Source organism: Antedon mediterranea, chromosome 9, assembly GCF_964355755.1.
Source record: "Antedon mediterranea chromosome 9, ecAntMedi1.1, whole genome shotgun sequence".
Taxonomy (NCBI): Eukaryota; Metazoa; Echinodermata; class Crinoidea; order Comatulida; family Antedonidae; genus Antedon; species Antedon mediterranea.
In genome coordinates, this window is record NC_092678.1 from 12,564,623 (window position 1) to 12,577,166 (window position 12,544).

Sequence of the window (12,544 nt, forward strand, 5' to 3'; positions counted from 1 at the left end):
CTGTGGCACACGCTTGCTTGGTTGGCTAAATTGATTAATCAGTGTTGCCTGTGATCTTAACGATTGGATGCGGAGGATCTGGGGGTCTTGTAATTGTCCCATATGGTGTGCGCCACCTTTAGCTGGGGTTGCATCATCATCTGCTGTACAGGACGTCCCTTCTGTGGAGGCTGTTCCTTCTGTGGAGGCTATTCCTTCTGTAAAGGAGGTTCCTTCTAGGGAGGCGGTTCCTTCTAGTGAGGGGTTCCTTCTAGGGAGGAGGCTTCTTCTGTGGATGAGGCATCTTTTGGAGAGGAGACACTGATGTTTCGGCAGTTGTCAGTCTGCAATATACCACTCCTGAGTGGCTGAAACCAATGGTCATCAATTGCATCTCCACCAGTAGCAATTGTGTAGAAAAGCTTTCTCATGTCTACAGACTGAACAGGGAGGAAGTTGCTTGATTCTATACTGTATTTGTGCATAATAGCTGCTTGGTGCTTGCATGGAGCACCTGTTCTACCTATTGGGCATGTGCAGATTCCAATGTCCATGTTCACATTGTAATAAGTGTTTTCCCTGCCACTTTTTACTGTGTACTCTTGACAATTTCCTAGCTTGGTGACAGCATCCGGGGAAACATCTTTCGGACAAGGGTAGAATCGAGAAATCAAGTTGTTGCTGTTGAGGCGATTGTTGGCGATGTCTGTCAGCTTTCTTACATTATAATTTTCCAACCGGGTCAGAACAAAATCAGTAAGTTGACAGATATTGAATGCCTTCAGCCTGTAGAAGATTTTGTCTTTGAGAATTCTCATGGCAGCTTCACAATAAGCTGTAGTGTTGTTGCCCCTTGTTCTCAGATCTTTCCTGTGGGCTAGTGACCATGTCACTCTGCGCTCATAGATTTCATTCACATGAGCTACAAAGCCTGGATACTTTAGGGATGTAGCATCAGCTTCTGTTGTTCTTTTGAACATGCTGTGTAGGTCATCCTCAGTCTCAGCATACACCATGGCTTTGAAGATGTTAAGGAGATGGGGTCGATCATTTTTATCAATCTTGTGCTTGCTGTCCCACAGCCATCTCCACATGGCTTGAAGCAAGTGGAAATGGCACAGCAGCAAGACAGAATTAGGATAAACTTCATGCAGGGCCAATCGAAGTGATGTGCAATCATCTGTCATAAATATACCTGGACCATTACTTGCATTGAAGAAAGCACTCTCTGGTAAAATTGAATGAAGCAGCTTGAAGGCAGATGTTAAAGTGGACTCGGACTCAGAAGATGTTATTAAAACACCAAGTGGAAGAGCACCAGCAGGGCTATGCGTCAGCAATAAAAAGACTCTGCAGTTCTGGCGATCCATGTTGCCAGAGGAGTCCACAAAAACCATCTCTTTACTGATTTTCCACATAGAGTGTACTCGCTTCATAAGGGGTGTGCAAATAGCAATGACGGTCTGGCCATCACAGGTTGTCTCTAGCTTTACACATTCATCATTGTGGTTCTCATTAAAATCTTGAACCTTTTTGTCAAGGAATAGCATCATTTTTGCTCCACCGGTGTCCCCATAGTGTGTCCTGAATTCCTTGTAAAATACCCTAAAATCAACAAAAGATAACACATACCAAAAATTAGGTATACATTTTTTGTTGCTTGCATACTATATAAATACTTGCTGAAAATTATTTTGCATTGAATAGAATCGATAATACTTTATCTCTTCATATACCCTCTTTGGTCTTTTGGGAGTACCGAGCAGATTTCTTGAAGTAAACCAAAATTGTTATCATTATCAACTCAGTCGATTTTTAGGTTGTTATAAAGGGGTGTCAAAATGCCCTCAAAATTTCCGACATCGGGAAGACCACGTTTCCTAAAACCCCCTTGAAAAGCACTTATCATGCAAATATGTTTCCCTCTTCAACCTTTTTTATTTACCTGCTAAAAGAATAAAAGTAAACTAAAGTTTTTTGTTTTCGTCCACTAAGCAGCCCGGACAAATTGGAATGCTTCAAGCATTTTTACTTGTTTCTATAGACCCTGAAGATCAATCAAACATCCTGTTCCCAAACTGTATACAATTTTGAAAAAAGCAATGTAGAACTTTGAAAAGCATAGACAGAATGTTACCTGTAACAGGACTGCAAATCAGGGCAATGGGCTCTGTCTGCAGAGACTCTTGTTTACTCAACATCTGTACAGCCTTCTTGAAGATCATATTTGATGGTATCCAGAGCAGATGATGGTGAATGGCCTGATCTGTAGAGCTCAAGAAGCTTCTCCGTTGCACCATCACTTACATCCCTTTCTCGAAGGGCATCAGCACTTGCCACCTCATGGTTGTGATCCCATTTCAAGGTTATGATTGTTGGATAACCTTGCCCTATGTGTTTATCTTTAGACCTGAACAGTTAAAACAAAAATTTAAGCTGTAACTGATGCATTGGCTTTAATGAATCATCAGAGACAGACAGTACAGGAACTTGGGAAAACAATTTAAACAAAAGTAAACTGTGTGTGTTGATATTAAGACACACATAAATCCTTAAATCCATAAATCATTTGAATTGGTACAACATATTTCAACTCAAAGAAATGAAGTGGTTAAACTGGTGGTTAACACAATTTTCTTGCAGATGGTAGCTTTTTCTCAGGAGGATTAGAACCAGTGCCAAATTAATAGGCCTAACATTTACATTTTTTAAATTTGCGTCAATGTATTGTTTCTATACCGTCATGTCTTTTAAATTTCTTTAAAAACAATCATGCTTACCTGTTTCGACCACGACAGTCAGCTGTCCTCTTTATTATGACAAACATTGTGCTCGGGCAGTTGGTGTTTTTGGAACCTTTCTTCAGGTCAGCTGTTGAGGATCGTGGATGGGTGTTATGGTGACAGTGCAAGTCAACCTGTTATAAGAAAACATACATCATGTCAATCAGGAGGTGGCAGGTTCCATCCATTAAAAACAGGACAATAATTATCAAACTGATGATATGTAGAAAATATTTATTACGTAAAGTAATGTTTGCAGACTTCAGATGATGAGTATTTGGTACAATATTGCAAAACAGCATTTGTGCCCATCTGATTTAGAACTTGTTATCATAGCTATTTTATTAAAGATCTTTATCCTGTCCAAATCAAACCATACAAAATTCCTTGCTGCAATGTGAACTTTTATCGAATTCATGATAATTCTTCAAAACCTCTAATAAAAACAAAAACAAAACTATGGAAATTAGCTGTTAGTGATAAATTCCTGTTAACGAAACACAACACAACTTTTCAAGTTGGACTAATATAGTTACTGGAAATACAAATAGCAAACTCATTAATGAATTAATTTCTGTTTTTTGTTTTGTAAATTTGTGTATATTTTTTATCGTTCTTAATTTTAATGTTAATTTTATTCATATGTGTATGCATTGTATGGGTATATATGTGTGTATGTATATAAACACATCAGGCATAGAACATGAATTCTAAACCACCCGGTGATATACTGAAATATAATTAATTAATTTGAAACGATGGAGGACAAACAAATCCATGAAATTTGTGAGAATGAGAAATATTTATATATGGTATGTATTTCTATATATATATACGGTGTGTGTGAATGTGTTGATATTATATATATATATAAATATATAAACTAAAAGACACAGAAATTATGATAAATAATTAGTTAACAAACGTTTCATTAGTAAACAACTTTTTATTAATGCAATATATTTTGTAATAGATAATGTAAACATATATTTTAGACAAAACAAATATATACATTAAGAAAACATTGGGTACTACGTATAAGCCAAAATATTAAAATTATTATTAATATTAAAGAGGATAAAAATAAGAAAATAGCGAAAACATGTAGAAAGTGCTTAGAGATTCTGTAATTGTTGTTTACAAACATTGAATGAATAAAGGTGGTGGTTAACCACAAAAGATAAAAAAAACAAAAAAACACAAAAACAAAACCCAAGTAGTAATTTATACTGACAACTATATCAACAGTTAAAATAATACCCTTACAGCTGTCACAACTTTCACACACGATACGAGACAAATTTCTGTACATACCCGGAAGACATTTTTTTGTCCGCTATTTGGATATGTTTTGTTTGTCCTCCATGTTGAGTAAGAAATTCCTTCAAACACTTTAAGCCACCTTAGTGTTTCTTCAGCAGAGGTGAGTGGTAACCTTAGGGTACATAGCATTGAATTTCCGTTTTCTTCATAGTGGCAAATTTTATACTTGTGACCTGATTGCAATTCTGGAAGTATTATCTGTAAGAGAAATTAATTTATAATCAGATGGCTTTAATGGCATAAAAATGGCCTTAATCAGTATGCTGGTGATGTGACAGACCTCAAAACATTCAACAAAATACAGGTCTAGAGCAACCAACATCTTATGACGAAAACAAACGTGTATGTATTTTACTTGTTTGTCCCTGTTGTTGCAATCCAAAACTCTAAAGAAAGAATAATATTTAAAGGGGTGTGTTTATGATGAAATTAAGTGTTGTACTTGTAGTAATGAACCCATTATCAAGCCAAACGTTGTCCTTTTTAAAAGCAAATGACTTGCTTTTAATATGTAGGGCTATGCTCTACTGGGCTAGGAAAGATGTCATAGGTTATGGACAGATCTACATATACCATGTAATTATACATATGGTACCCTGTTCTCATTTGTTTATTTCTGCTTCAGAACCATTTTTTACATATACACACATTATCCAGCAGTATGCCACACAGACCACGCTGCAGCCCGAATGACACACTGGGGTGATTGTTTTAATACCATGAGATTTACACAACATTTCAACATCTATATGTATGAGTATAACTAGAGTAGGCCTATTATAGGTAGTCGTACAACAAGTAACAGTGTACACGCGCATGTAATTTATTGTGTATACAACAAACACTACACACACTACCCATGGAGTTATACCTCCATGCACTACGCTACCTGAACTAGGCTACCGATCGATTGTGTGAGACCAATTCTACTGCATTTTTTGTGAAATTCGTTGAACATTTTGGGTCAAAGAATAACTTAATAAGCTCCCATGAAAAACAATGCATCATTCAAACAAGATGAGATAAAATTTACCTGCAATCGAGGACATGTATCCAGTTTTAGATCAGCGCAAGCCTTCCCAGCTAAACAACTCGCCATCATTCTCTCTGCATACTATCTCTACTTTAAAGTAAAACTTTTTTTAGACAATACGCGCATGCGCGAGAGTAGTTGGGGGTTAAGCTACGCCTATTTATGTAAATTGCCCACGTTCGTCCTGGAAAAAAAAAATACGCCCTCGGGACTCGACCACAGGCTGGCCGATATATCTAGCGCCCTCGGACCACAGGCTGGCCAAAAAAAGAATCACAGACTGGCTGTAGTGTGTTTCATGCTAGCGCCCTCGGGACCACCACAGGCTGGCCAAATGTCTAGCGCCCCCGGACCACAGGCTGGCCAAAAAAGAACCACAGGCTGGCCGTGTGTTTCACGACCCCTTTAGGATTATTCAGTGTGGCTTTTTGGCTAGTCAATCTAGCATTTTGAGTGAAGCAAATTGCAAACAGAGATTTTTCTTTTTTAAATGGTCACATGTGATGAGGAGATCAAAATTTGAGCATCACACCTCTGTCACTCATCCCGATGATATGCAAATTAGCTTAAACTAGATGGTACGCTCGCTTCGCTCGCGTACCATCTAGGTCGTGCCCACAGATGGTTCTCGAATACACAGTAATTTCAGGGTAAAAAATCTGGCGATTTCAAATGTACGTACCGCAGGACTATAATAAATTGTCGTTTACAGAAACGAATAAGTAGACACGATGATTTATGTATTCAACTAAAATTAGCACCCTGGGAATTACTTCCGAAAGAGAAACTTACCACAAAATGAGTCCAAATTGTTTATTCATTTAAAGAAACCAAATTAGGGTTGAGGGATGGGAAAGAGGATAAAGAGGAACAATTTTTAAATATATTCTTTATCCACGTCAGTAACGAAGTATTGTTTTCATTTTGTATAGGCCTATAAATAATATACCACTAACGGTGACTAAATATAGTAAAACATTTGCGATTTAATACTTTGTTAAAACTGTCACTGTCATAGTCGATTGAAATAGTAAAGAACATGTAACGATACACCACTACGACGTTTATATTTTGTAATTATTAATTAATGCAAACGTTGAGAAGCAACTGTCAGTAATAAAGTTTATATATATATTGTATATTACGTGTTTATATATCTAAAAGTAGAGCCTACCCATAATCACAGTAATAAAGTTTATTTGTATATATTTTTTTACATCTAACAGTATTCACAGTAAGAAATGTTTGTATACATTTTTTTACATCTAACAGTATTCGCAGTAAGAAATGTTCGATTCAAATGACGACCAAAAATGGTTAATAGGTATTTGCAGTACTGTATTGTCAAAGTATTGCAAGTTTATTCTCCAAGGGCTCATAAATTTACCTACTTGTGTTAAACCAAACTGGCAGACTGAGAGTTGGAATGTTCCATTCATCGCAAATCAATACATTTGTAAAAACGTAAATTAAATCTATCAAAATAGTATTTTTTTAAGAAAATCGGCCTGTCTTCAACATTATGATGCTGTACTCGAGCAGTTCAACCGGTTTTTAGCTATTAAAAACAATTATCATAGGAGGAGATAGGAAAATGCGAAGCGTCCTCGTATTATTGTGTGCGGGTTTTTTTCAAGTTGGACATCCATTAGACAGTGTATACCACGATCGGAAAACACCCCTATTTGGGGCAAATCGTTGAACCTAAATTCGTTTTAATCGTCAATAACTAATTATCTAACTCAATTTAATTAGTGAACAGGGTTACATCAGGTGGTTAAAATCAGTACCGAAAGTACGAACCAACTTTATATACCATCGAGTAAAAATTCTAGAAGTAAGGCGCGATTTACCAAATTTTGCCCTTACGTAAATTTATATATAGATATGCAAATTAGGGTAAAATTACAGGGTTATCATATCTCAAAAACTACTAGTCCGAGAGAGTTGATCTTTCCACTGATTTATTCAAAATGTATATATTCATATTTGCTCTAATGAAACATTTTACGAAAAATAACCTGAAGTACAACATTTGACCCTCGACCCCATTTCTCAATATTTGCATACACAATGTGACTAAATGTAGGGCTATGTAGAGATATTATTTTGCCATCAAATGACCCTGATATAGGTTTCTAATAGTCAGCATAGGACCACTTTGTAATTCCCAAAATCACACCTTTGTCACACACCTCAAAAGTATGCAAATTAGTAGTACAATTTAGATAAAATATGCAAATAAGGGGGAAAATTTACAGTTGTCCTATATCTCGAAAACTACTAATGCTAGAGAGTTGAATTTTTCACAGCTGTATTCAGAATGTACATATTTCTATTTGCTCCAATGAAACATTTTATAAGAAAATGACAGGAGGTATGACATTTGACCCTTGACCCCATTTCTCAATATTGCATATATAATGAAATAAAAATGTCTGTAGAGACTTTGTTTTGGACTCAAATGACTAAATATGCAAATAAGGGAGTGAAATTACAGTCTTCCCATATCTCGAAAACAAATAATGCTAGAGAGTTGATTTTTTTTAAGGCCTTATTCAGAATGTACATATTTTTATTCGCTCTAATGAAACATTTCAGCCAAAAATTATCGGAAGTTTGACATTTGACCCTATTTCTCAATATTTGCATATAATGCAACTGAAATGTATGTGTACAGACCTTGTTTTGGCCTCAAATGACTTGAATGATATAGGTTTTATATAGCCAGTATAGGACCGTTTAGTAATTCCAAAAGTCAAGCACCTCAAAAGTATGCAAATTAGTAATACAAGTTGTATGAAATATGCAAATTACAGTGAATTGCCATATCTCGAAAAACCGTAATGACCTGAAAGATATGGCAACTTTCACCTGTTGTACTACTAATTTGCATACTTTCAAGGGAAGTAAAAATGTGTAATTTTGAGAATTACTAAACAGTTTTATTCTGGCTATAGAAAACCTGTATCCGAGTCATTTGAGGCCAAATCAATTATTAATGCAAATATTGAGAAATAGGGTCGAGGGTCAAATGTCATACTTCTGATAATTTTTGGGTAAAATGTTTCATTAGATCTAGAGCTAGTATAAATATGTACATTCTGAATAAGGCCTTGAAAAAATCAACTCTCTATCATTAATGGTTTTCGAGATATAAGAAGACTATAATTTCACCCTCTTATTTGCATATTTCATGTAATTTGTACTACTAATTTGCATACTTTCGAGGTGTGTAACAAAGATATGATTTTGGGAATTATAAAACAGTCCTATGCAGACTATAAGAAACCTGTATCCGAGTCATTTGAGTCTAAAATAAAGTCTCTACAGACATGTTAGTCGCATTATGTATGCAAACATTGATAAATGGGGTCAAGGGTCAATTTTTGTATTTCCGGTCATTCTTTCGTAAAATGTTTCATTAGAGCAAATGTAGATATGTACATTTTGAACAAGTTTAAAAAAAAACAACTCTCTAGCCTTAGTGGTTTTCGATATATAGGAACCTTTAATTCCACCCCCTAATTTGCATATTTCATGTAACTTGTAATAAGAATTTGCATACTTTGGAGGTGAGTGATACAGGTGTGATTTTGAAATTTACTAAACAGTCTTATGTTGGCTATTAGAAATCTGTATCCGAGCCATTTGAAAGCAGAACAAAGTCTCTACAGACATTTAGTTTTATTATATAATGCAATATTGAGAAGTGAGGTCAAGGGTCAAATGTCAAACTTCCGGTCATTTTCATGTAAAATGTTTCATTGGAGCAAATAGAGATATGTACATTCTGAATACAGCTGTGAAAAAATCAACTCTCTAGCATTAGTAGTTTTCGAGATATAGGACAACTGTAAATTTTCTACCTTATTTGCATATTTTTATTTAAATTGTACTACTAATTTTGAGATGTGTGACAAAGGTGTGATTTTGGGAATTAAAAAGTGGTCCTATGCTGGCTATCAGGAACCTATATCGGGGTCATTTGACGGCAAAATAAAGTCTCTACAGACATTTTAGTCACATTATGTATGCAAACATTAAGAAATGAGGTCGAGGGTCAAATGTTGTACTTCCGGTTATTTTTTTGTAAAATGTTTCATTAGAGCAAATATAAATATATAGATTTTGAATAAACCAGTGGAAAAAATCAACTCTCTCGGACTAGTAGTTTTTGAGATATCATAACCCTGTAATTTTACCCTAATTTGCATATTTAAGCTAATTTGCATATCATTGGGATGAGTGACAGAGGTGTGATGCTCAAATTTTGATCTCCTCATCATATGTGACCATTTAAAAAGAAAAATCTCTGTTTGCAATTTGTTTCACTTTAGGCTGTTTTTTTTAGCTAGATTTACTAGCCTATTTAGACAGTTTTTAAAATCACATAAGCAAATATTTACTTATTTGTTTTTAATACCTTTTAAAAAATATATTTTATAATTTTTTTATTATTAAATCTTAGATGACGAAGTTTATTTTATAAGGCAAAAAAGCCATTTTAAACCCAAGCTCTGTCTACACTATAAAACTTAACTTTATGTGACAAAAAAATGTGATGTGAACATTTATATACAAAAGTCTGTTTTTTTGTGTCATGTGATATTTTTTTCCGCATCTTTCTTCAAAATTATTAGAAAATATTTTTAGTTTTTCTCATTTTAACACTATAGCTTTAAAAATATTTTATTTTCAACTCCACAAATGTTAATACTTAGGCCTAATCTTCTAGAAAGTGTCAGAAATTAAATATTGCAACCTGTTCTGCTTTCTACTGTTGGAAAATGGAACTTTTATAATGAAAATGTTGATTCGTCAATACATTTAATGATATTTTATAGCGCTAATTCACACATAATTGCTACATGTTAATTTTTTTTATAAGGAAGTAATTTATTTTGGTTTATAATATTCAAATAGTTGGTCGGTTAATCTTGCTTCGATGAGTTTATACAAAAGTATTTGTAATAATCAACAAAGCGTATTGACATTTTATTTCAATCACCATGAACTTCAGCTGACGTGTTTGTTTACATTTGATGTAAATAGCCTACAGCTCGTTTGCTGTCTCAATTGTGAGTATGCTAACTCTATTTTGTATTATTTTGTCTTGTATCTTTGTAATATCACTACCATATTTTTTTTTGGCACATCACATTCTTTTTGTCAAACTAGTTTGATAGTGTAGACAGAGCTTTAGAGCAATTATATCGTGTCAATACAACGATGTTATGTTCGTTGATCAGTGACGTCATTTTATTTGATTTTAATTAATATATTTATCATAACATAAATAGACATAAATGGTTATAGTTCTAGAATGAAATCAATTTCGCTTGTTTTATTCATCAATGAAATGCATGTGTTTATTTATTTGATATCGTTATCAACCTAGTGTTTATAGCAGCCAGATAGTATGTCATGCTCATCAGATAAACAAGGAAACTTCAAACTAGTAACATATTTATATAAGCAAATTAAGTATTGAAGTATTACAATAGCCAATACAAATACAATGTTTGATATGTAAAACTTGGTAGCCGGTCATCTTGCCTAGTGATGACAAGTTGGACCAACAGTACTACAAAAGATGAAACCGCCACTTAGGCCTACAGGTTGAATAATCCGACATTATATAATATACACTGTTATTCACTGTTATGTATTTGTACTTCATTGACGAAGTAAATGACATGATAGCCTACTGTTAGGTCTAAACTTACAGCATATTGTGCCATGCTCTTTGGACTCTATATGCCTATGCTAGCTGTTTAATAATATAACATGGTTAGCAGAATAGCTAAAATAAGCATACAGATTCGTTGTATTTATTCTTATATGTTGTATTTTACAGTTATCTAACACATTTTCTTTCATAAGGTAATGATGTTCTCTCATCTTTAAATATGAGTTTGTCAACATTGTTAAACATTTTTGCATTTCTGCTATATTCTTCAACATTTCTGCTAAGCATCCAAGCATCCGACAATGATGTGTTACTTGAATTTAAACCTCGTGAAAATGAAGATCTATACCATGTCAAAATCCATAATACAACAGGAGACATCTACATAGGAGCCTACAACTCACTGTACAGACTGTCAGAAGATTTTACTATTATGTATAGTGTTTCAACATGTTCATCGACTAATTGTGATAACAATAATAAAATATTAGAAATTGATTATGATCATGACATATTGATCACGTGTGGAGGAGGAAATAACGGAAGATGTGAAAGAAGATCTCTTGTGGATTTAACTTTTGATGGAAGTGATTTAGTTGATAGAATAGTTAGTGAACTGTCAGGAATTGGAATCATTGCTCCTGGGGTGTTGGGTGATATAACTAGAGATAAAGATATTTTTTTTAAAAGAAATGTTTTATACGTATCATCTGGACATACATCATTGAACCCAGTAGAGTATTCTTACATGTCCGTTAATGGTAGAAGAAGTCTGGAAACAGAGCAGTTATTTCAACTGCCTTACTCTGATTTCAATGCTATAGCACCATTCTATAACAAACCTATACAATTTCAGTCAGCATTTGCTTATCAAGAATACTCTTACTTTGTTGCTTTTAGACCTAATGATACCGATAACCTTCATTCACGACTGAGTCGTGTTTGTCAAGAAGGCTCATTCGACACATTATCTGAGATCTACATTGAATGTGTAGTTAATGATGTTAATTACAACTTGGTACAAGCCATGTCTGTGGGTCCTGTAGGAGCTGACTTAGCCACCTCACTAGGCCTACAAGCTGGAGATAATGTCCTGTATGGAGTGTTTGCTAAAGGCGATGGAAGTGGAGTTGCAACTGGACAATCTGCAATGTGTATTTACAAGTGGAATGATATAGAAGATGCGTTTTTCATAGCTTTAAATGGATGTCTTAACGTTGATAATGATGTCCATACTTTAGACTATGCTGATGATGCTTATTGTTCACAAGTAAGCATTATTATTGTTTTTGCCTTTATATATAATTGATCATTAGTCAGTAGACATGTGCATTATAATACAGTCTGTTCCACAAGGTCAGTTAATTCTGGTTAGGTTTCCAACCAGTAGGTTAAATGGTAATAAGAACATTTATTTATTGCATGTCAAATACCTCACTTCTACATCAACATTACCTGGTTTGCTGTAATCATAAATTAACTATGAATATAATCGTATGAAATTTCTATATTGAACGGTACCTTTAAAACCTAAATGTTACATTTGAGAAATGTGCAATGTCGCTTTAATCTCATAGAATAGAATATAATGATAATAGTACACTCGAATATTTCAATATTTAGAAAATCTAATAAAACTTTTCTAAATTTTATAAAAGTACATTTACATTTGAGTACAGACGATTCGAAGCATAACAAAGTCGACGGGGATTTTTTCTTCTAGAAGTATTGGCT

At 34.3% G+C, this 12,544-nt stretch overlaps 1 protein-coding gene across 1 annotated transcript; it reads right to left on the reverse strand.

The window, feature by feature from the left end:
- Positions 1 to 233: 233 nt before the first annotated feature.
- LOC140058177 (uncharacterized) lies at positions 234 to 4,087 on the reverse strand. Its single transcript, XM_072103737.1, has 6 exons — positions 4,077 to 4,087; positions 3,004 to 3,022; positions 2,760 to 2,896; positions 2,190 to 2,389; positions 2,117 to 2,159; positions 234 to 1,584 (listed from the first exon to the last, which is right to left on the reverse strand). Exons 1-6 carry the CDS (start codon positions 4,085 to 4,087, stop codon positions 234 to 236), a joined length of 1,761 nt encoding a protein of 586 aa, XP_071959838.1.
- Positions 4,088 to 12,544: the final 8,457 nt, after the last annotated feature.